The sequence below is a fragment of the Bombina bombina genome, chromosome 3 (assembly GCF_027579735.1).
Source record: "Bombina bombina isolate aBomBom1 chromosome 3, aBomBom1.pri, whole genome shotgun sequence".
Classification (NCBI taxonomy): domain Eukaryota; kingdom Metazoa; phylum Chordata; class Amphibia; order Anura; family Bombinatoridae; genus Bombina; species Bombina bombina.
The window spans coordinates 996,325,601-996,351,904 of NC_069501.1; the positions used below are offsets into that span (position 1 = coordinate 996,325,601).

The window sequence follows — 26,304 nt, forward strand, 5'->3', positions numbered from 1 at the left end:
GGTGGATCACTCCCATTACTAAGAGGTCTTGTACACATTGTAGAAATGCCTCTTTCTTTATTAGGTTTGTTGATAACCTTGACAGATGAAATCTCCCTTGTGGAGGAGAAGTTTTGAAGTCCAGAAGGTATCCCTGAGATATGATCTCCAACGCCCAGGGATCCTGGACATCTCTTGCCCAAGCCTGGGCGAAGAGAGAGAGAAAGTCTGCCCCCCACTAGATCCGTTTCCGGATAGGGGGCCCTTTCTTCATGCTGTCTTAGGGGCAGAAGCAGGTTTTCTGGCCTGCTTGCCCTTGTTCCAGGACTGGTTGCCTTTCCAACCCTGTCTGTAACGATTAGCAGTCCCTTCCTGTTTTGGAGCGGAGGAAGTTGATGCTGCTCCTGCCTTGAAATTACGAAAGGCACGAAAATTAGACTGTTTGGCCTTTGATTTGGCCCTGTCCTGAGGAAGGGTGTGACCCTTACCTCCAGTAATGTCAGCAATAATTTCTTTCAAGCCGGGCCCGAATAAGGTTTGCCCTTTGAAAGGAATATTAAGCAATTTAGATTTAGAAGTGACATCTGCTGACCAGGATTTAAGCCATAGCGCTCTGCGCGCCTGGATGGCAAATCCGGAGTACTTAGCCGTTAGTTTGGTTAAATGCACAACGGCATCCAAAATAAATGCATTAGCTAGCTTAAAGGAACAGTTTACTCAAAAATGTTCTCCCCTTTAATTTGTTCCCAATGATCCACTTTACCTGCTGGAGTGTATTAAATTGTTTACAAGTAGCTCCTTTACCCTTATATTGGCATTTGAAATTGTTAATTTAGCATGTGATATCCCCACCTATTCTGAAAGTTTGTGGCCGCGCGTACCAGCTATAGATAAGCTTTGTAAACACAGCCAGCAGAAGAAATTACACTCCCAGTGTGATAAAGCAGAGATAAGGTAATAAAATGTTGATTTTCCATTGTTCTTTCAAAGTATTGGTGATTGTTTTAAAGACAGATATAAGATAAAGAAGCAGGTATATGTGTACAATGTGATACAGTAATGAGATCTGATTATACTTACAAGCTCAACCTATTTTATTAGGCTGTGGCTTCAAAACACAAAATTAGAGCTTTAATATACAGAAATAAACCTTAAAAAGCTAATTTTCATACATTTTTTACACTGCAGTTGGTAAAAAAAGCAATTGTAAACACATTAAGGGAAAAACTATTTTACAGTATACTGTCCCTTTAAGGGCTCTAAGCTTGCTCATAATCTCATCCAATGGTGCTGTGCGAATAGCCTCTTCCAGAGACTCAAACCAGAATGCTGCTGCAGCAGTGACGGGCGCAATGCATGCAAGGGGCTGTAATATAAAACCTTGTTGAACAAACATTTTCTTAAGGTAACCTTCTAATTTTTTATCCATTAGATCTGAGAAAGCACAGCTATCCTCCACCGGGATAGTGGTACGCTTGGCTAAAGTAGAAACTGCTCCCTCCACCTTAGGGACCGTCTGCCATAAGTCTCGTGTGGTGGCGTCTATTGGAAACATTTTTCTAAATATCGGAGGAGGGGAAAAGGGCACACCGGGTCTATCCCACTCCTTGCTAATAATCTCTGTAAGCCTTTTAGGTATAGGAAAAACGTCAGTACACACCGGCACCGCATAGTATTTATCCAGCCTATATAATTTCTCTGGGATTGCAACCGTGTCGCAATCATTCAGAGCCGCTAACACCTCCCCTAGCAATACACGGAGGTTCTCAAGCTTATATTTAAAATTCGAAATTTCTGAATCCGGTCTCCCCGGATCAGATCCGTCACCCACAGAATGAAGCTCTCCGTCCTCATGTTCTGCAAATTGTGACGCAGTATCGGACATGGCTCTCGTATCATCGGCGCGCTCTGTCCTTAACCCAGAGCTATCGCGCTTGCCTCTTAACTCAGGCAAATTAGATAATACCTCTTTCATAACATTAGCCATATCATGCAAAGTGATTTGTAAGGGCCTTGATGTACTTGGCGCCACAATCTCACGCGCCTCCTGAGCGGGAGGCGAAGGTACTGACACGTGAGGAGAGTTAGACGGCATAACTTCCCCCTCGTTGTCTGGTGATAATTTCTTTACCGGTAAAGACTGACTTTTATTTAAAGTAACATCAATACAATTGGTACACATATTTCTATTGGGCTCCACATTGGCTTTTAAACATACTGAACAAGTAGATTCATCTGTATCAGACATGTTTAAACAGACTAGCAATGAAGGCTAGCAAGCTTGGAAAAAAACTTTCAATAAATTTACAAGCAATAGAAAAAACGCTTCAGCGCTTTCAAAAACACAAAAAAACTGCCACAGTTGAAATAACAATGAACTAATTCAGTTATAGCCAACAAATTTAACAGTAAATGTATGAATTTAGCAGAGGATTGCACCCACTAGCAAACGGATGATTAACCCCTCAATACCCAAAAAACGGATAATCAATTTCAGATTTAACGCTTTTATCACAGTCAAACACACTGTCACAGGTCTGCTGTGACTGATTACCTCCCTCAAAAATGAATTTTGAAGACCCCTGAGCTCTCTGGAGACGTCCTGGATCAAGGAGGAAGAAGCAGGAAGACTGTGCTAGAATTTTAACTGCGCAACAAGGCGCTAAAAAAAGGCCCCTCCCACTCATATTACAACAGTGGGAGACCTGTTACAACGGTTTCTATGCAGAAATAAACGTTAGCCATATGGAAAAAAATCATGCCCAAAAAGATTTATCACCAAAGTACCTCACAAAACAAATAACATGCCAGTAAACGTTTTAAAAACAACTTTTCCAGTGTTATGCAAAGTTATCACTAAGCCTGCTACCAGTCGCTTCTACTGCAGTTAAGGCTCATACATTTATTTCAGTATTAACAGTATTTTCTCAGTCAAATTCTAGTCCCTAGAAAATAACTCAACTGCGCATACATTTATCAGCCTGATACCAGTCGCTACTACTGCATTAAAGGCTGTACTTACATCATATGGGTAACGGCAGTGTTTTCTTAGTCAATTCCATTCCTAGAAAATATTATACTGCACATACCTCATTTGCGGGGGACCCCGCATGCTATTCCCTTTTCTGAAGTTACCCCACTCCTCAGAATGTGCGAGAACAGCCAGTGGATCTTAGTTACGTCTGCTAAGATCATAGAAAACGCAGGCAGATTTTCTTCTTCTAAATACTGCCTGAGAGAAAAAAACAGCACACTCCGGTGCCATTTTAAAATAATAAACTTTTGATTGAAGAATAATTAAGTAAAAAACTCCTATCTCCTCTCACAACCTCCTTCGTTGAGACTTGCAAGAGAATGACTGGATATGACATGTGAGGGGAGGAGCTATATAGCAGCTCTGCTTGGGTGATCCTCTTGCAACTTCCTGTTGGGAAGGAGAATATATCCCATAAGTAATGGATGACCCGTGGACTGAACACACTTAACAAGAGAAAAATAAATTACGGGCGGGGTCGTGGACTCTCCCTGCCAGGAAAGGAGTTTATCTGGTAAGCATAAATAATGTTTTCCTGCCATAAGGCAGGGAGAGTCCACAACTTCATTCCATACTGTTGGGAAAACTATACCCAAGCTCCAGAGGACACTGAATGAATAACGGGAGGGAACAGAAAAAAAAAAAAAGGAGGCAGACCCTATTCTGAGGGCACCAGAGCCTGCAAAACTTTTCTCCAGAAAGCTGCTTCAGCCGAAGCAAACACATCAAACTTGTAAAATTTAGAAAAAGGGTGTAAGAGGACCAGGTAGTCACCTTACAAATCTGATCCATTGAGGCTTCATTCTTAAAAGCCCAAGAGGAAGCCACTGCTCTAGTGGAATGAGCAGTTATCCTCTCAGGAGGCTGTCTTCCCGCTGTCTCATAAGCGAAGCAGATGACACTCCTCAACCAGAAAGATAGAGAAGTTGTAGTAGCCTTCTGCCCCTTACGCTTCCCCGTATAGATGACAAACAAAGAGGAAGATTGTCTGAATGCCTTAGTAGCCTGAACCACATCTAGATTATGAAACAAATGTTCCTTCTCTGAAGTATTAGGACACAAGGAAGTAACAACAATTTCTTGATTAATGTTACGATTCAATACCACCTTAGGGAAGAACCCTAGTTTAGTGCGTAAAACCGCCTTATCAGCATGAAAAAACATAATTTATGCTTACCTGATAAATTCCTTTCTTCTGTAGTGTGATCAGTCCACGGGTCATCATTACTTCTGGGATATTACTCCTCCCCAACAGGAAGTGCAAGAGGATTCACCCAGCAGAGCTGCATATAGCTCCTCCCCTCTACGTCACTCCCAGTCATTCGACCAAGGACCAACGAGAAAGGAAAAGCCAAGGGTGAAGTGGTGACTGGAGTATAAATCAAAAAATATTTACCTGCCTTAAAAACAGGGCGGGCCGTGGACTGATCACACTACAGAAGAAAGGAATTTATCAGGTAAGCATAAATTATGTTTTCTTCTGTTAAGTGTGATCAGTCCACGGGTCATCATTACTTCTGGGATACCAATACCAAAGCAAAAGTACACGGATGACGGGAGGGATAGGCAGGCTCTTTATACAGAAGGAACCACTGCCTGAAGAACCTTTCTCCCAAAAATAGCCTCCGATGAAGCAAAAGTGTCAAATTTGTAAAATTTGGAAAAAGTATGAAGCGAAGACCAAGTTGCAGCCTTGCAAATCTGTTCAACAGAGGCCTCATTCTTGAAGGCCCAAGTGCAAGCCACAGCTCTAGTAGAATGAGCTGTAATTCTTTCAGGAGGCTGCTGTCCAGCAGTCTCATAAGCTAAACGAATTATGCTACGAAGCCAAAAAGAAAGAGAGGTAGCGGAAGCTTTTTGACCTCTCCTCTGCCCAGAGTAAATGACAAACAGAGAAGACGTTTGTCGAAATTCCTTAGTTGCCTGTAAGTAAAATTTTAGAGCACGGACTACATCCAGGTTGTGCAGTAGACGTTCCTTCTTTGAAGAAGGATTTGGGCATAAAGAAGGAACAACAATCTCTTGATTGATATTCCTGTTAGTAACTACCTTAGGTAAGAACCCAGGTTTAGTACGCAGGAACTTTCCAAGATAACAACTTTATATCAATGGAATGAAGGGGTTCAAACGGAACGCCCTGTAAAACATTAAGAACAAGGTTTAAACTCCATGGTGGAGCAACAGTTTTAAACACAGGCTTAATCCTGGCCAAAGCCTGACAAAAAGCCTGGACGTCAGGAACTTCTGACAGACGTTTGTGTAACAGAATGGACAGAGCTGAGATCTGTCCCTTTAATGAACTAGCAGATAAACCCTTTTCTAAACCTTCTTGTAGAAAAGACAATATCCTAGGAATCCTAACCTTACTCCAAGAGTAACCTTTGGATTCACACCAATATAGGTATTTACGCCATATCTTATGGTAAATCTTTCTGGTAACAGGTTTCCTAGCCTGTATTAAGGTATCAATAACTGACTCAGAAAACCCACGTCTTGATAAAATCAAGCGTTCAATTTCCAAGCAGTCAGCTTCAGAGAAGTTAGATTTTGATGTTTGAAGGGACCCTGTTTCAGAGGTAGAGACCAAGGTGGACAGGATGACAAGTCCACCAGGTCTGCATACCAAGTCCTGCGTGGCCACGCAGGTGCTATTAGAATCACTGATGCTCTCTCTTGTTTGATTCTGGCAATCAATCGAGGAAGTAACGGGAAGGGTGGAAACACGTAAGCCATCCTGAAGTCCCAAGGTGCTGTCAGAGCATCTATCAGGACTGCTCCTGGATCCCTGGATCTGGACCCGTAACGAGGAAGCTTGGCGTTCTGTTGAGACGCCATGAGATCTATCTCTGGTTTGCCCCAACGTCGAAGTATTTGGGCAAAGACCTCCGGATGAAGTTCCCACTCCCCCGGATGAAAAGTCTGACGACTTAAGAAATCCGCCTCCCAGTTCTCCACTCCCGGGATGTGGATTGCTGACAGGTGGCAAGAGTGAGACTCTGCCCAGCGAATTATCTTTGATACTTCCATCATAGCTAGGGAGCTTCTTGTCCCTCCCTGATGGTTGATGTAAGCTACAGTCGTGATGTTGTCCGACTGAAACCTGATGAACCCCCGAGTTGTCAACTGGGGCCAAGCCAGGAGGGCATTGAGAACTGCTCTCAATTCCAGAATGTTTATTGGCAGGAGACTCTCCTCCTGACTCCATTGTCCCTGAGCCTTCAGAGAATTCCAGACGGCACCCCAACCTAGAAGGCTGGCGTCTGTTGTTACAATTGTCCAGTCTGGTCTGCTGAATGGCATCCCCCTGGACAGATGTGGCCGAGAAAGCCACCATAGAAGAGAATTTCTGGTCTCTTGATCCAGATTCAGAGAAGGGGATAAGTCTGAGTAATCCCCATTCCACTGACTTAGCATGCACAGTTGCAGTGGTCTGAGGTGTAAGCGTGCAACGGGTACTATGTCCATTGCCGCTACCATTAAGCCGATTACCTCCATGCATTGAGCCACTGACGGGTGTTGAATGGAATGAAGGGTGCGGCAAGCACTTTGAAGTCTTGTTAGCCTGTCCTCTGTCAGGTAAATCTTCATTTCTACAGAATCTATAAGAGTCCCCAGGAAGGGAACTCTTGTGAGTGGAACGAGTGAACTTTTCTTTTCGTTCACCTTCCATCCATGTGACCTTAGAAATGCCAGCACTAACTCTGTATGAGACTTGGCAGTTTGAAAGCTTGAAGCTTGTATCAGAATGTCGTCTAGGTATGGAGCTACCGAGATTCCCCGCGGTCTTAGTACCGCCAGAAGAGCACCCAGAACCTTTGTGAAGATTCTTGGAGCTGTAGCCAATCCGAATGGAAGAGCCACAAACTGGTAATGCCTGTCTAGGAAGGCAAACCTTAGGTACCGATAATGATCTTTGTGAATCGGTATGTGAAGGTAAGCATCTTTTAAATCTACAGTGGTCATGTACTGACCCTCTTGGATCATAGGTAAAATTGTCCGAATAGTCTCCATCTTGAACGATGGAACTCTTAGGAATTTGTTTAGGATCTTTAAGTCCAGGATTGGTCTGAAAGTTCCCTCTTTTTTGGGAACCACAAACAGATTTGAGTAAAACCCCTGTCCCTGTTCCGATCGTGGAACTGGATGGATTACTCCCATTAACAAGAGCTCTTGTACGCAGCGTAGAAACGCCTCTTTCTTTGTCTGGATTGTTGACAATCTTGACAGATGAAATCTCTCTCTTGGAGGAGAGTATTTGAAGTCCAGAAGGTATCCCTGAGATATTATCTCTAGCGCCCAGGGATCCTGAACATCTCTTGCCCAAGCCTGGGCGAAGAGAGAAAGTCTGCCCCCCACTAGATCCGATCCCGGATCGGGGGCCCTCAATTCATGCTGTTTTAGGGGCAGCAGCAGGTTTCCTAGTCTGCTTGCCCTTGTTCCAGGACTGGTTAGGTTTCCAGCCTTGTCTGTAGCGAGCAACAGCTCCTTCCTGTTTTGGTGCAGAGGAAGTTGATGCTGCTCCTGCTTTGAAATTACGAAAGGAACGAAAATTAGACTGTCTAGTCTTGGCTTTGGCTTTGTCCTGAGGCAGGGCATGGCCTTTACCTCCTGTAATGTCAGCGATAATCTCTTTCAACCCGGGCCTGAATAAGGTCTGCCCTTTGAAAGGTATATTAAGCAATTTAGACTTAGAAGTAACATCAGCTGACCAGGATTTTAGCCACAGCGCCCTGCGTGCCTGAATGGCGAATCCTGAATTCTTCGCCGTAAGTTTAGTAAGATGTACTACGGCCTCCGAAATGAATGAATTAGCTAGTTTAAGGACTCTAAGCCTGTCCGTAATGTCGTCCAGAGTAGCTGAACCAATGTTCTCTTCCAGAGACTCAATCCAGAATGCCGCTGCAGCCGTGATCGGCGCAATGCATGCAAGGGGTTGCAATATAAAACCTTGTTGAACAAACATTTTCTTAAGGTAACCCTCTAATTTTTTATCCATTGGATCTGAAAAAGCACAGCTATCCTCCACCGGGATAGTGGTACGCTTAGCTAAGGTAGAAACTGCTCCCTCCACCTTAGGGACCGTTTGCCATAAGTCCCTTGTGGTGGCGTCTATTGGAAACATTTTTCTAAATATCGGAGGGGGTGAGAACGGCACACCGGGTCTATCCCACTCCTTAGTAACAATTTCAGTAAGTCTCTTAGGTATAGGAAAAACCTCAGTACTCGTCGGTACCGCAAAATATTTATCCAACCTACACATTTTCTCTGGTATTGCAACTGTGTTACAATCATTCAGAGCCGCTAACACCTCCCCTAGTAATACACGGAGGTTTTCCAGTTTAAATTTAAAATTTGAAATATCTGAATCCAGTCTGTTTGGATCAGAACCGTCACCCACAGAATGAAGCTCTCCGTCCTCATGTTCTGCCACCTGTGACGCAGTGTCTGACATGGCCCTAATATTATCAGCGCACTCTGTTCTCACCCCAGAGTGATCACGCTTACCTCTTAGCTCTGGTAATTTAGCCAAAACCTCAGTCATAACAGTAGCCATATCCTGTAATGTGATTTGTAATGGCCGCCCAGATGTACTCGGCGCTACAATATCACGCACCTCCCTCTGAGCGGGAGATGTAGGTACTGACACGTGAGGCAAGTTAGTCGGCATAACTCTCCCCTCGTTGTTTGGTGAAATTTGTTCAATTTGTACAGATTGACTTTTATTTAAAGTAGCATCAATACAGTTAGTACATAAATTTCTATTGGGCTCCACTTTGGCATTGCAACAAATGACACAGGTATCATCCTCTGAATCAGACATGTTTAACACACTAGCAAATAAACTTGTAACTTGGAAATACAATTCAATTAGAATAATATTAAAACGTACTGTGCCTTTAAGAAGCACAGAAGATCTATGACAGTTGAAAATTAATAAATTGAAACAGTTATAGCCTCAATCCTTGTAAATAACACAACTTTAGCAAAGGTTTAATCCCATTAGCAAAGATAACAAATTCTGAAAGCAGGAAACAAATTACAGAATAAACGTTTTTTATCTCAGTCAAACTATAATTCTCACAGCTCTGCTGAGAGAAATTACCTCCCTCAAAATAAGTTTTGAAGACCCCTGAGCTCTGTAGAGATGAACCGGATCATGCAGGGAATACAATGAGTTGCTGACTGAAATATTTGATGTGTAGTAAAAGCGCCAAAAAACGGCCCCTCCCCCTCACACACAGCAGTGAGGGAGAACAGAAACTGTCAGAAAACAGATTAAGCAACTGCCAAGTGGAAAAATAGTGCCCAAACATTTATTCACTCAGTACCTCAGTAAATGAAAACGATTTTACATTCCAGCAAAAACGTTAAACATAATCTCTAGTTATTAAACAGCTTTATGTATTTCTTACAGTGTAATTCTAGTGAAGTACCATTCCCCAGAATACTGAAGTGTAAAGTATACATACATGACATTATATCGGTATGGCAGGATTTTCTCATCAATTCCATTGTCAGAAAATAAAAACTGCTACATACCTCTATGCAGATTCATCTGCCCGCTGTCCCCTGATCTGAAGTTTACCTCTCCTCAGATGGCCGAGAAACAGCAATATGATCTTAACTACTCCGGCTAAAATCATAACAAAAACTCTGGTAGATTCTTCTTCAAACTCTGCCAGAGAGATAATAACACACTCCGGTGCTATTTTAAAATAACAAACTTTTGATTGAAGATATAAAACTAAGTATAATCACCATAGTCCTCTCACACATCCTATATAGTCGTTGGGTGCAAGAGAATGACTGGGAGTGACGTAGAGGGGAGGAGCTATATGCAGCTCTGCTGGGTGAATCCTCTTGCACTTCCTGTTGGGGAGGAGTAATATCCCAGAAGTAATGATGACCCGTGGACTGATCACACTTAACAGAAGAAAAAAGATAAGGGGGAACACATTGCAAAGCAGAAATCTCTGAAACTCTGCGTGTAGAGGCAATAGCCAACAACAAAAAGAACCTTCCAAGATAACAATTTAATGTCAACAGAATGCATAGGCTCAAACGGAGCCTGCTGAAAAACACTTAGAACAAGATTGAGGCTCCAAGGCGGAGCCCCAGATCTAAACATGGGTCTGATCCTAGCCAGAGACTTAAAGGACTGCACATCCGGAAGCTCAGCCAATCTTTGTGCATTAACACCAACAGGGCTGATATCTGTCCCTTCAGGTAACTAGCAGATAGGCCCTTTTCCAGTCAATCCTGGAGGAAAGCTAAAATTCGGGGAACCTTAACCTTATGCCAGGAAATGCCAAGCTCCTCACACCAGTACAAGTCCTCTACACTTTATGGTATATACGACGAGTAAGTGGCTTACGAGCTTGAACAAGAGTGTCGATAACACTCTCAGAAAACCCTCTTTTGGCCAAGACTAAGTATTCAATCTCCACGCAGTCAGTCTCAGAAGAATCTATATTTTAATGAATGAAGGGACCCTGTATCAGCAGATCTCTGCGACAAGGTAACCTCCACTAAGGAGATGAGGACATTCCCAACAGATCCGCAAACCACGTCCTTCGCGGCCACGATGGAGCAATCAAAATCACAGATGCTCGCTCCTGCTTGATGAGTCACCACACAAGGGAGAAGCGCTAATGGAGAAAAAGGATATACGAGACTAAACCTACATGGTATTCATAGGGCATCTATTAATTCCGCCTGAGGATCCCTCGACCGGTACCTGGGTAGCTTGGTACTGAGGCGGGATGCCATGAGATCTATCTCCAGCGTCCCCCACTCGCTGCATATCTCTGCAAACACCTTGGGGTGAAGAGACTATTCCCCTGGGTGAAAGGATTGCCTGCTGAGAAAGTCCGCTTCCCAGTTGTCCACACCCGGAATGTGGATTGCTGACAGTATACATTTGTGAGTCTCCGCCCACTCTAGTATCTGAGATACTTCTCTCATCGCCAAGAACCAAGGATATATTGTCTGATTGGAATCTGATAAACTGGGACGAACACAGAAGGGGCAAAGCCTTCAAGGAATTGAATATTGCCCAGAGTTCCAAAATATTGATCGGAATGGAGGACTCCTCCTGAGTCCACAGACCTTGTGCCTTCTTGGCACCCCAAACAGCTCCCCAGCCGGAAAGGCTTGCGTCCATAGTCACAATCCCAGGACGGTTTTAAAAAGCATGTGCCTTGAGACAGATTATCGGGACAAAGCCACCAGGAGAGCGAGTCTCGACAGGCTGTCCAGCACAATCTTTTGAGACAGATCTGAATGGTCGCCGTTCCATTGTCTCAGCATGCATAGTTGTAAGGGTCTGAGATGGAATCTGGCAAAAGGAATGATGTCCATGCAGAATTTTGAATTTTTTTGATCAGGGTGTAACATGTTTTTTTTTTTTTAATTTTCATGGCATTTCTAAAGTAAATGTTCACCAGGGCTTGCAAAACACATACACACGACACACTCATATGCATGCACACCATACAAATACACATTCATAGGCACGCATACACACACTCATATGCACACACACCACACAAATACTTATTCATATGCAAGCATACAATCACACACAGGGATACACAGCTGCACACACAGGGATTCACAGCTGCACACACAGGGATTCACAGCTGCACACACAGGGATTCACAGCTGCACACACAGGGATTCACAGCTGCACACACAGGGATTCACAGCTGCACACACAGGGATTCACAGCTGCACACACAGGGATTCACAGCTGCACACACAGGGATTCACAGCTGCACACACAGGGATTCACAGCTGCACACACAGGGATTCACAGCTGCACACACAGGGATTCACAGCTGCACACACAGGGATTCACAGCTGCACACACAGGGATTCACAGCTGCACACACAGGGATTCACAGCTGCACACACAGGGATTCACAGCTGCACACACAGGGATTCACAGCTGCACACACAGGGATTCACAGCTGCACACACAGGGATTCACAGCTGCACACACAGGGATTCACAGCTGCACACACAGGGATTCACAGCTGCACACACAGGGATTCACAGCTGCACACACAGGGATACACAGCTACACACACAGGGATACACAGCTACACACACAGGGATACACAGCTACACACACAGGGATACACAGCTACACACTCACACACAGGAATACACAGTTGTGGCACCAGCAGGTATTTTAGAAAGCACTAGCATGTGTCCCAAAGGGAACAATTTTGCTCTGAAAGTTTTGGGGATCAAGGGATTTAACCTAAGCAGTAAGCTGGTTATACATTTTGTTAAGACCTTCGCTGATTAGGAAAATGTTCCAAAAAACATGAAGATCTGAGGTGCTTAGAAGTTACTAGGTTAGGTTTAGACATGGTGATAGGAGCTGTGAGTTTCAAGGTCTACTGGAAACACATGGCTTGAAGTGCAAGATTCATCTAATGATTTAAATTAATTGCATGGTAGACATATTACAATAGTGTATCATGAAGAACATTATAGTTTAGTTAGTCATGCAGAAATTACCTTTAAAACATGTTTATGTATATTTTGATCAACCTATGTTCTGTGCCAACCTACACAGCAGATGAATTAAAAAGAAAATGTAAAAGTACTAAAAGTACAAAGAAATGAAGAAAGAACTGGGCAGCAAACTAAGACACTTCCCCTTTGAGCACAGGTACAAGGCAGCGGCGTTACAAATGGGGTCAGCGGCATGGCCTGCGGGTTGATTATAGGATTAGTCTTGGGGTACTTACTAGAGTCTGGCCTGGTGTTCTAGGGTCATGGAATAAACCTCAGGAAGCTGGCAGGGGATGCGTACAACCGAAAATCCCCTGTCCCCATTATGATTTGCAGCTGCAGCAGAACTACTGCCCGGCCTGGAAACTCTCTCTTAGAGCTTCCTCTCTTGGAAATCCCCTGTCCTCTCCTGCATTACTTAGCCAGCTGCCAGCCAGCGAGGCTCGTTCGAGTGCAACCTGAACCTCATGCCACGCACTTACTTTGTTCTAACAGAGACTACACGTCACTATCAGTGAAAGTAGTCTAGGTGTGAGAGTCTGGCTGACAAAAGCATCCTGTGCGGAGCCGCGTCACTGCAGTGTCATATCCTAAGCGGTCGTGTGTATATCTCTTTGTTGGCGGTCGCCACTTCAGTGCTGGACCTAATGAAGCCCGGGATCGGCAAAAGCTTTGAATATAATATATATAGACATCAAACGTTTTTGCCGATACCTGGCTGGCTTCATTAGGTGCAGCAGTGAAGCAGCAGCCACCAAGAAAACAATTTATGTAAGAACTTACCTGATAAATTCATTTCTTTCATATTGGCAAGAGTCCATGAGCTAGTGACGTATGGGATAGCAGATACCCAAGATGTGGAACTTCCACGCAAGAGTCACTAGAGAGGGAGGGATTAAATAAAGACAGCCAATTCCGCTGAAAAATAATCCATAACCCAAATCAAAAAGTTTTAATCTTAAAATGAAAAAAACTGAAATTATAAGCAGAAGAATCAAACTGAAACAGCTGCCTGAAGTACTTTTCTACCAAAAACTGCTTCAGAAGAAGAAAAAACATAAAAATGGTAGAATTTAGTGAAAGTATGCAAAGAAGACTAAGTTGCTGCTTTGCAAATCTGATCAACAGAAGCTTCATTTTTAAAAGCCCAAGAAGTAGAAACTGACCTAGTAGAATGAGACGTAATCCTTTGAGGCGGGGATTTATCCAACTCCACATAAGCATGATGAATCAAAGACTTTAACCAAGATGCCAAAGAAATGGCAGAAGCATTCTGACCTTTCCTAGAACCAGAAAAGACAACAAATAGACTAGAAGTCTTCCTGAAATCTTTAGTAGCTTCAACATAATATTTCAAAGCTCTAACTACATCCAAAGAATGTAAAGATCTCTCCAGAGAATTCTTAGGATTAGGACACAAAGAAGGGACAACAATTTCTCTACTAATGTTGTTAGAATTCACAACTTTAGGTAAAAAATTAAAGTCTGCAACACCGCCTTATCCTGATGAAAAATCAGAAAAGGAGATTCACAAGAAAGAGCAGATAACTCAGAAACTCTTCTAGCAGAAGAGATGGCCAAAAGGAATAAAACTTTCCAAGAAAGTAATTTAATACCCAGAGAATGCATAGGTTCAAACAGAGGAGCCTGTAAAGCCCTCAGAACCAAATTAAGACTCCAAGGAGGAGAAATTGACTTAATGACAGGCTTAATACGAACCAAAGCCTGTACAAAACAATGAATATCAGGATGATTAGCAATCTTTCTATGAAAAAGTACAGAAAGAGCAGAGATTTGTCCTTTCAAGGAACTTGCAGACAAACCTTTTTCCAAACCATCCTGAAGAAACTGTAAAATTCTAGGAATTCTAAAAGAATGCCAAGAGAATTTATGAGAAGAACACCAAGAAATGTAAGTCTTCCAAACTCGGTAATAGATCTTTCTAGACACAGATTTACGAGCCTGTAACATATTATTAATCACTGAATCAGAGAAACCTCTATGACTAAGTATTAAGCGTTCAATCGCTATACCTTCAAATTTAATGATTTGAGATCCTGATGGAAAAATGGGCCTTGAGATAGGTCTGGCCTTAACGGAAGTGTCCAAGGTTGGCAACTGGCCATCCGAACGAGATCCGCATACTAAAACCTGAGTGGCCATGCTGGAGCCACCAGCAGTACAAACGAACGCTCCATTAGGATTTTGGAAATCACTTTTGGAAGAACTAGAGGCGGAAAGATATAAGCAGGTTGATAATTCCAAGGAAGTGACAACGTGTCCACCACTTCCGCCTGAGGATCCCTGGATCTGGACAGATACCTGGGAAGTTTCTTGTTTAGATGAGAGGCTATCAGATCTATTTCTGGAAGTCCCCAGATTTGAACAATCTGAAGAAATACCTCTGGGTGAAGAGACCATTTGCCCGGATGTAACGTCTGGCGACTGAGATAATCTGCTTCCCAATTGTCTATACCTGGGATGTGAACCACAGAAATGAGACAGGAGCTGGATTCAGCCCATACAAGTATCCGAGATACTTCTTTCATAGCTTGAGGACTGAGTCCCCCCTTGATGATTGACATATGCCACGGTTGTGACATTGTCTGTCTGAAAACAAATAAACGATTCTCTCTTCAGAAGAGGCCAGAACTGAAGAGCTCTGAAAATCGCACGGAGTTCCAAAATGTTGATTGGTAATCTCGCCTCCTGAGATTCCCAAACCCCCTGCGCTGTCAGAGATCCCCATATAGCTCCCCAACCTGAAAGACTTGCATCTGTTGAGATCACAGTCCAGGTTGGACGAACAAAAGAGGCCCCTTGAATTAAACGATGGTGATCCAACCACCAAGTCAGAGAAGATCGAACATTGGGATTTAAGGATATTAATTGTGATATCTTTGTATAATCCCTGCACCACTGGTTCAGCATACAAAGCTGGAGAGGTCTCATGTGAAAATGAGCAAAAGGGATCGCGTCCTATGCAGCAGTCATGAGACCTAGAATTTCCATGCACAAAGCTACCGAAGGGAATGATTGAGACTGAAGGTTTCGACAAGATGAAACTAATTTCAGACGTCTCTTTTCTGTTATAGACAAAGTCATGGACACTGAATCTATTTGGAAACTCAAAAAGGTTACCCTTGTCTGAGGAATCAAGGAACTCTTTGGTAAATTGATCCTCCAACCATGTCTTTGAAGAAACAACACAAGTTGATTCGTATGAAATTCTGCAGAATGTAAAGACTGAGCAAGTACCAAGATATCGTCCAAATAAGGAAATACCGCAATACCCTGTTCTCTGATTACAGAGAGAAGGACACCGAGAACCTTTGAAAAGATCCTTGGAGCTGTTGCTAGGCCAAATGGAAGAGCAACAAACTGGTAATGCTTGTCTAGAAAAGAGAATCTCAGAAACTGATAGTGATCTGGATGGATAGGAATATGAAGATATGCATCCTGTAAGTCTATTGTAGACACATAATGCCCTTGCTGAACAAACGGCAGAATAGTCCTTATAGTCACCATTTTGAATGTTGGTATCCTTACATAACAATTCAATATTTTTAGAACCAGAACTGGTCTGAAGGAATTCTCCTTCTTTGGTACAATGAACAGATTTGAGTAAAACCCCAGACCCCGTTCCAGAACTGGAACTGGCACAATTACCCCAGCCGACTAAGTCTGAAACACATTTCAGAAACGCCTGAGCCTTTACTGGGTTTACTGGAATGCGTGAGAGAAAAAAATCTTCTCACAGGCGGGCTTACCTTGAAACCTATTCTGTACCCTTGTGAAACAATGTTCTGAATCCAAAGACTTTGAATCGATTTGATCCAAACATCTTAGAAAAATCGTAACCTGCCCCCTACCAGCTGTGCTGGAATGAGGGCGGCACCTTCATGCGTATTTGGGAGCTGGTTTTGACTTTCTAAAAGGCTTGGATTTATTCCAGACTGGAGAAGGTTTCCAAACGGAAACTGTTCCTTTAGGGGAAGGGTCAGGCTTTTGTTCCTTATTCTGACGAAAGGAACAAAAACGATTAGCAGCCCTATATTTGCCTTTAGATTTTTTTGTCCTGAGGCAAAAAGGCTCCCTTCCCCCCAGTAACAGTTGAAATTATTGAATCCAACTGAGAACCAAATAATGTATTACCTTGGAAAGAAAGAGAAAGCAACGTTGACTTAGAAGTCATATCTGCATTCCAAGACTTAAGCCATAAAGCTCTTCTAGCTAAAATAGCTAAAGACATATACCTGACATCAAATCTAATGATATCGAAAATGGCATCACAAACAAAGTTATTAGCATGTTGAAGAAGTTTAACAATGCTATAAGCATTATGGTCTGACACTTGTTGCGCTAAAGCCTCCAACCAGAAGGTGGAAGCTGCAGCAACATCAGCCAAAGAAATAGCAGGTCTAAGAAGATTACCTGAATATAAATAAGCCTTCCTTAGAAAGGATTCAAGCTTCCTATCTAAAGGATCCTTAAAAGAAGTACTATCTGCCGTAGGAATAGTAGTACGTTTAGCAAGAGTAGAGATAGCCCCATCAACTTTGGGGATTTTTGCCCAAAACTCTAATCTATCAGATGGCAAAGGGTACAATTTCTTAAACCTTGGAGAAGGAGTAAATGAAGTACCCAGACTATTCCATTCCCTAGAAATTACTTCTGAAATAGCATCAGGAACTGGAAAAACTTCTGGAATAACTACATGAGGTTTAAAAACTGAATTTAAACGCTTATTAGTTTTAATATCAAGAGGACTAGACTCCTCCATATCTAATGCAATCAACACTTCTTTAATTAAAGAACGAATAAACTCCATCTTAAACAAATATGAAGATTTATTAGTGTCAATATCTGAGGCAGAATCTTCTGAACCAGATAGATCCTCATCAGAAATAGATAAGTCAGAATGATGGCGGTCATTTAAAAATTCATCTGAAATATGAGAAGTTTTAAAAGACCTCTTACGTTTACTAGAAGGAGGAATAACAGACAGAGCCTTCTGAAAAATTCTTTTACATTAACAGGAACATCCTGAACATTAGATGTTGAAGGAACAACAACAGGTAATGGATTATTACTAATGGAAATATTATCTGCTTTTGATAGTTTATCATGACAACTAATACAAACTACAGCCGGCGGAACAGTTACCAAAAGTTTACAACAAATGCACTTAGCTTTGGTAGAACCGACATCAGGCAGCGTCTTTCCAGAAGTAGATTCTGATCCAGGGTCAGGTAGTAACATCTTGCAATATGTAATAGAAAAAACAACATATAAAGTAAAATTATCAAATTCCTTAAATGGCAGTTTCAGGAATGAGAAACGTGAAAACTTCCTGCGTCAACTATGATGCCGGAAATAACAAAATTTTTGCGCCAAAAAAGTCTCGCGCCAAGAATGACACAATACATTGAAGCATTTTCTGCACCCGGGAGCCTAACAGCCCGCAATTTAGAAAAAAAGTCAATTGAACATTTTTAAGGTAAGAAAAAATATAATTCATATGCATTTTCCCAAAAAAATGAAACTGACAGTCTGAAAGAAGGAATACTGATTATCCTGAATCATGGCAAATATAAGTTAAACACATATATTTAGAACTTTACATATAAAGTGCCCAACCATAGCTTAGAGTGTCATGAATAGAAATAAGACTTACTTACCCTAAGACACTCATCTACATATAGTAGATAGCCAAACCAGTACTGAAACGAGAATCAGTAGAGGTAATGGTATATAAGTATATCGTCGATCTGAAAAGGGAGGTAGGAGAAGAAATCTCTACAACCGATAACAGAGAACCTATGAAATAGATCCCCTAGAGGAAGACCATGGTATTCAAATAGGCAATACTCTCTTCACATCCCTCTGACATTCACTGCACTCTGAGAGGAAAACCGGGCTTCAGCCTGCTGCGAAGCGCACATAAACGTAGAAATCTAGCACAAATTTACATCACCACCTCCATGGGAGGCAAAGTTTGTAAAACTGAATTGTGGGTGTGGTGAGGGGTGTATTTATAGGCATTTTGAGGTTTGGGAAACTTTGCCCCTCCTGGTAGGAATGTATATCCCATACGTCACTAGCTCATGGACTCTTACCAATTACATGAAAGAAAGAGAGATACACGCAATCGCTTAGGATGTAATACTGCAGTGATGCAGCTCCGCACTTGATGCTTCTGCCAGCCAGGAGGTTAACTAAATTGATTTACTGTCGCACGCACGTAGGAGCCTCAGGGTATGGTGGTGGCTGGTATTTCTCAAAGGGGTCGGGGAAGGTTCTCTTCTTGTTGTGCGGCGGTGTACCACACTGACTACACAAAAGTACCGCCGCGCTTCCACTATCTGCCACGTCCCCCCAAATTGCCGCCCCCTCCAACCTGTCGCAGTAGGCACGGCCCTTGTCGGCCTATGCCTTAATACACCTCTGCACTGAGGGTCTCGAGGAGGCCTGGAGGGCAAGACAAGCAGAAGTTAGCTTGCAACGTCTCTGATCTGTGAGGAATTTTCTCATGGATATGGAGTCTATTATAGTTCCCAGGAAATTCACCTTTGTACTTGGAGTAAGAACTCTTTTCCAAGTTTATCTTCCAAGTTTATCTAAGCCTCTGCAGACTGCCCCCTTATTTCAGGCATATATGAAAATCTAGTAGCGGCAGTTATACACAGAGTGGATAAAACTAAATGATTTGTTTTGTTTTTTTAAATAGGATTTTGAATATAAAATTATTTTTGAGGAAAAAATCTAAAGATAGCTTTCTATTTAAGATACATTATAATCCAAAGGATATTCATCCTGAAATAAGGATTAATTTATAATTAAGTAGCAGGAGGCTGTATATTTATGGCTGTAATGTTAATTTGTTTTTTGCTGGTAAATTAATTCCATTAATTCATTCACAATGTCATACTTTCCCAGATGCTTCTGTCAGACTATTTTGGACAATTTTTTTTTTATCTAGAAGATATTATTACATATTCTTGGTTTTGTTAAAATTCCATGCTCTATATGAATCATAAAAAAAAAAAATTGGGTTTCATATCTCTTTAACCTAATAAGCTGAAGATAGTTCCACCTCCTAAAAATTTCAAAATTACACATGTATTTCAAATGTTTTCTAACTAAATCAGTGATTTTCTGATACAAGTGAAATCTGAAAAGTTAATCTAAAAATGAAACCTTTATGTAGAAAACCATGATTTAAATCGAAGCTTACTGACTAGTGCTTTAAATTGTGATTAAAATCAATTTTAGAAAGGCAGATGTTTGTGCAAATGGGGCACAAAACGCCATTTGCTGAAATAATATGCTGTTTCTCCTACCTATTAGCTAGAACGTCTGGTTCTGAGGAAGTGTCTGGGGCTGGCTGGTCTGGTTCCTCATTTTCTGAAAAAGGAAAAACAAGCTATAGTACAACAGATAAAGTGCATATGTTGAGATAGTAATCAGATTTGCAAAAAACAAGGTTTAAAGGGACATTATACACTCATTTTTTCTTTGCATAAATGTTTTGTAGATGACCTATTTTTATAGCCCATAAAGTTTTTTTTTTTTTTTAAATGTATAGTTTTGCATATTTTTTAAATAACATTGCTCTGATTTTCAGACTCCTAACCAAGCCCCAAAGTTTTATGACAATACCGTCAGCTACCTACTCCAGCTTGCTCCTGTTTGTGTAAAGGGTCTTTTCATTGCAAAAGAAGGGGGGGGGGGGGAGTGTCTTATTTCCCACTTGCAGTGTGCTTTCCAACTACCTTTTCAACAGAGCTAAACTGAGAGCTTCCAAGTAAGTTTTTAAACAGTTTTATACTGGATTTTTATATCTGTATTTGTGCATCTTATTCTTTATAGTAGTGTATATTACATGCAGTTATATGAAAATGAGTGTATACTGTCCCTTTAAGTAACAGTTACAGCAGCAGCAATGGTAACATTTCAGAAACACAAATGTTGTTATAAAAATTCTCAAAGAACCTGAATCAATTCATATTCAAAACATGACTCACAAACCCCAGAACTACAATAGCCCATGTCTGCAGCATTACACCCGTTAGCATTTCTTTAAGTGCTTAAAAGGGACAGTAAACACCTTGTAACTACAATATATTTCTGTTGTCTTGCTATAGAATAACATATCCACCAAGCCTTAAACGGACACTGAACCCAAATTTTTTCTTTTGTGATTCAGATAGAGCATGCAATTTTAAGCAACTTTCTAATTTACTGCTATTATCAAATTTTCTGCATTCTCTTGGTATCTTTTTTTTGAAAAGCAAGAATGTAAGTTTAGATGCTGGCCCATTTTTGGTGAACAACCTGGGTTGTCCTTGCTGATTGAACAGCACCAATAAACAAGTGCTGTCAATTGTTCTGAACCAACAAGTTGCTGGCTCCTTAGCATAGATGCCTTCTTTTTCAAATAAAGATAGCAAGAGTACGAAGAAAAAACATAATTTATGTAAGAACTTACCTGATAAATTCATTTCTTTCATATTAGCAAGAGTCCATGAGCTAGTGACGTATGGGATATACATTCCTACCAGGAGGGGCAAAGTTTCCCAAACCTCAAAATGCCTATAAATACACCCCTCACCACACCCACAATTCAGTTTAACGAATAGCCAAGAAGTGGGGTGATAAAAAAGTGCGAAAAGCATATAAAATAAGGAATTGGAATAATTGTGCTTTATACAAAATCATAAACACCACAAAAAAAGGGCGGGCCTCATGGACTCTTGCTAATATGAAAGAAATGAATTTATCAGGTAAGTTCTTACATAAATTATGTTTTCTTTCATGTAATTAGCAAGAGTCCATGAGCTAGTGACGTATGGGATAATGATTACCCAAGATGTGGATCTTTCCACACAAGAGTCACTAGAGAGGGAGGGATAAAATAAAGACAGCCAATTCCTGCTGAAAATAATCCACACCCAAAATAAAGTTTAACGAAAAACATAAGCAGAAGATTCAAACTGAAACCGCTGCCTGAAGTACTTTTCTACCAAAAACTGCTTCAGAAGAAGAAAATACATCAAAATGGTAGAATTTAGTAAAAGTATGCAAAGAGGACCAAGTTGCTGCTTTGCAAATCTGATCAACCGAAGCTTCATTCCTAAACGCCCAGGAAGTAGAAACTGACCTAGTAGAATGAGCTGTAATTCTCTGAGGCGGAGTTTTACCCGACTCAACATAGGCAAAATGAATTAAAGATTTCAACCAAGATGCCAAAGAAATGGCAGAAGCTTTCTGGCCTTTTCTAGAACCGGAAAAGATAACAAATAGACTAGAAGTCTTTCTGAAAGATTTAGTAGCTTCAACATAATATTTCAAAGCTCTAACAACATCCAAAGAATGCAACGATTTCTCCTTAGAATTCTTAGGATTAGGACATAATGAAGGAACCACAATTTCTCTACTAATGTTGTTGGAATTCACAACTTTAGGTAAAAATTCAAAAGAAGTTCGCAACACCGCCTTATCCTGATGAAAAATCAGAAAAGAAGACTCACAAGAATGAGCAGATAATTCAGAAACTCTTCTGGCAGAAGAGATGGCCAAAAGGAACAAAACTTTCCAAGAAAGTAATTTAATGTCCAATGAATGCATAGGTTCAAACGGAGGAGCTTGAAGAGCCCCCAGAACCAAATTCAAACTCCAAGGAGGAGAAATTGACTTAATGACAGGTTTTATACGAACCAAAGCTTGTACAAAACAATGAATATCAGGAAGAATAGCAATCTTTCTGTGAAAAAGAACAGAAAGAGCAGAGATTTGTCCTTTCAAGGAACTTGCGGACAAACCTTTATCTAAACCATCCTGAAGAAACTGTAAAATTCTCGGAATTCTAAAAGAATGCCAAGAAAAATGATGAGAAATACACCAAGAAATATAAGTCTTCCAGACTCTATAATATATCTCTCTAGATACAGATTTACGAGCCTGTAACATAGTATTAATCACAGCGTCAGAAAAACCTCTTTGACGAAGAATCAAGCGTTCAATCTCCATACCTTTAAATTTAAGGATTTCAGATCCTGATGGAAAAAAGGACCTTGTGACAGAAGGTCTGGTCTTAACGGAAGAGTCCACGGTTGGCAAGAGGCCATCCGGACAAGATCCGCATACCAAAACCTGTGAGGCCATGCCGGAGCTACCAGCAGAACAAACGAGCATTCCTTCAGAATCTTGGAGATTACTCTTGGAAGAAGAACTAGAGGCGGAAAGATATAGGCAGGATGATACTTCCAAGGAAGTGATAATGCATCCACTGCCTCCGCCTGAGGATCCCGGGATCTGGACAGATACCTGGGAAGTTTCTTGTTTAGATGGGACGCCATCAAATCTATTTCTGGAAGTTTCCACATTTGAACGATCTGAAGAAATACCTCTGGGTGAAGAGACCATTCGCCCGGATGCAACGTTTGGCGACTGAGATAATCCGCTTCCCAATTGTCTACACCTGGGATATGAACCGCAGAGATTAGACAGGAGCTGGATTCCGCCCAAACCAAAATTCGAGATACTTCTTTCATAGCCAGAGGACTGTGAGTTCCTCCTTGATGATTGATGTATGCCACAGTTGTGACATTGTCTGTCTGAAAACAAATGAACGATTCTCTCTTCAGAAGAGGCCAAAACTGAAGAGCTCTGAAAATTGCACGGAGTTCCAAAATATTGATCGGTAATCTCACCTCCTGAGATTCCCAAACTCCTTGTGCCGTCAGAGATCCCCACACAGCTCCCCAACCTGTGAGACTTGCATCTGTTGAAATTACAGTCCAGGTCGGAAGCACAAAAGAAGCCCCCTGAATTAAACGATGGTGATCTGTCCACCACGTTAGAGAGTGTCGAACAATCGGTTTTAAAGATATTAATTGAGATATCTTTGTGTAATCCTTGCACCATTGATTCAGCATACAAAGCTGAAGAGGTCGCATGTGAAAACGAGCAAAGGGGATCGCGTCCGATGCAGCAGTCATAAGACCTAGAATTTCCATGCATAAGGCTACCGAAGGGAATGATTGTGACTGAAGGTTTCGACAAGCTGCCATCAGTTTTAGACGCCTCTTGTCTGTTAAAGACAGAGTCATGGACACTGAATCTATTTGGAAACCCAGAAAGGTTACCCTTGTCTGAGAAATCAATGAACTTTTTGGTAAATTGATCCTCCAACCATGATCTTGAAGAAACAACACAAGTCGATTCGTATGAAATTCTGCTAAATGTAAAGACTGAGCAAGTACCAAGATATCGTCCAAATAAGGAAATACCACAATACCCTGTTCTCTGATTACAGACAGAAGGGCACCGAGAACCTTTGTAAAAATTCTTGGAGCTGTAGCAAGGCCAAACGGCAGAGCCACAAACTGGTAATGCTTGTCCAGAAAAGAGAATCTCAGGAACCGATAATGATCCGGATGAATCGGAATATGCAGATATGCATCCTGTAAATCTATTGTGGACATATAATTCCCTTGCTGAACAAAAGGCAAGATAGTCCTTACAGTTACCATCTTGAACGTTGGTATCCTTACATAACGATTCAATATTTTTAGATCCAGAACTGGTCTGAAGGAATTCTCCTTCTTTGGTACAATGAAGAGATTTGAATAAAACCCCATCCCCTGTTCCTGAACTGGAACTGGCATAATTACTCCAGTCAACTCTAGATCTGAAACACAATTCAGAAATGCTTGAGCTTTTACTGGATTTACTGGGACACGGGAAAGAAAAAATCTCTTTGCAGGAGGTCTCATCTTGAAACCAATTCTGTACCCTTCTGAAACAATGTTCTGAATCCAAAGATTGTGAACAGAATTGATCCAAATTTCTTTGAAAAAACGTAACCTGCCCCCTACCAGCTGAGCTGGAATGAGGGCCGCACCTTCATGTGGACTTAGAAGCAGGCTTTGCCTTTCTGGCTGGCTTGGATTTATTCCAGATTGGAGATGGTTTCCAAACTGAAACTGCTCCTGAGGATGAAGGATCAGGTTTTTGTTCTTTGTTGAAACGAAAGGAACGAAAACGATTATTAGCTCTGTTTTTACCCTTAGATTTTTTATCCTGTGGTAAAAAAAGTTCCTTTCCCACCAGTAACAGTTGAAATAATAGAATCCAACTGAGAACCAAATAATTTGTTACCCTGGAAAGAAATGGAAAGTAGAGTTGATTTAGAAGCCATATCAGCTTTCCAAGTCTTAAGCCATAAAGCTCTTCTAGCTAAAATAGCTAGAGACATAAACCTGACATCAACTCTGATAATATCAAAGATGGCATCACAGATAAAATTATTAGCATGCTGAAGAAGAATAATAATATCATGAGAATCATGATGTGTTACTTGTTGCGCTAAGGTTTCCAACCAAAAAGTTGAAGCTGCAGCAACATCAGCCAAAGATATAGCAGGTCTAAGAAGATTACCTGAACACAGATGAGCTTTTCTTAGAAAGGATTCAATTTTCCTATCTAAAGGATCCTTAAACGAAGTACCATCTGACATAGGAATAGTAGTACGTTTAGCAAGGGTAGAAATAGCCCCATCAACTTTAGGGATTTTGTCCCAAAATTCTAATCTGTCAGTCGGCACAGGATATAATTGCTTAAAACGTTTAGAAGGAGTAAATGAATTACCCAATTTATCCCATTCTTTGGAAATTACTGCAGAAATAGCATTAGGAACAGGAAAAACTTCTGGAATAACCACAGGAGATTTAAATACCTTATCCAAACGTTTAGAATTAGTATCAAGAGGACCAGAATCCTCTATTTCTAAAGCAATTAGAACTTCTTTAAGTAAAGAACGAATAAATTCCATTTTAAATAAATATGAAGATTTATCAGCATCAACCTCTGAGACAGAATCCTCTGAACCAGAAGAGTCATCAGAATCAGAATGATGATGTTCATTTAAAAATTCATCTGTAGGGAGAGAAGTTTTAAAAGATTTTTTACGTTTACTAGAAGGAGAAATAACAGACATAGCCTTCTTTATGGATTCAGAAACAAAATCTCTTATGTTATCAGGAACATTCTGCACCTTAGATGTTGAAGGAACTGCAACAGGCAATGGTACTTTACTAAAGGAAATATCTGCATTAACAAGTTTGTCATGACAATCAATACAAACAACAGCTGGAGGAATAGCTACCAAAAGTTTACAGCAGATACACTTAGCTTTGGTAGATCCAGCACTAGACAGCGATTTTCCTGTAGTATCTTCTGACTCAGATGCAACGTGAGACATCTTGCAATATGTAAGAGAAAAAACAACAACATATAAAGCAAAATTGATCAAATTCCTTAAATGACAGTTTCAGGAATGGGAAAAAATGCCAAAGAACAAGCTTCTAGCAACCAGAAGCAATGAAACATGAGACTAAAATAATGTGGAGACAAAAGCGACGCCCATATTTTTTAGCGCCAAATAAGACGCCCACATTATTTGGCGCCAAAAATGACGCCACATCCGGAACGCCGAAATTTTTGTCGCAAAATAACGTAAAAAAATGACGCAACTTCCGGCGATACGTATGACGCCGGAAACGGAAAATAATTTTTGCGCCAAAAAAGTCAGCGCCAAGAATGACGCAATAAAATGAAGCATTTTCAGCCCCTGCGAGCCTAACAGCCCACAGGGAAAATAGTCAAATTTTTGAAGGTAAGAAAAAATGATTAAATCAAATGCATTATCCCAAATATGAAACTGACTGTCTGAAAAATAAGGAAAGTTGAACATTCTG

At 41.2% G+C, this 26,304-nt stretch overlaps 1 protein-coding gene across 1 annotated transcript in view; it reads right to left on the bottom strand.

Moving 5' to 3' along the window:
* Positions 1-26,304, bottom strand: part of TIMELESS (timeless circadian regulator) — a 254,574-nt gene that overhangs the window by 11,050 nt on the left and 217,220 nt on the right. Inside the window, 1 exon segment of the mRNA XM_053705509.1 lies at positions 19,885-19,948. Within this exon segment, the coding sequence (XP_053561484.1) occupies positions 19,885-19,948 (64 nt within the window).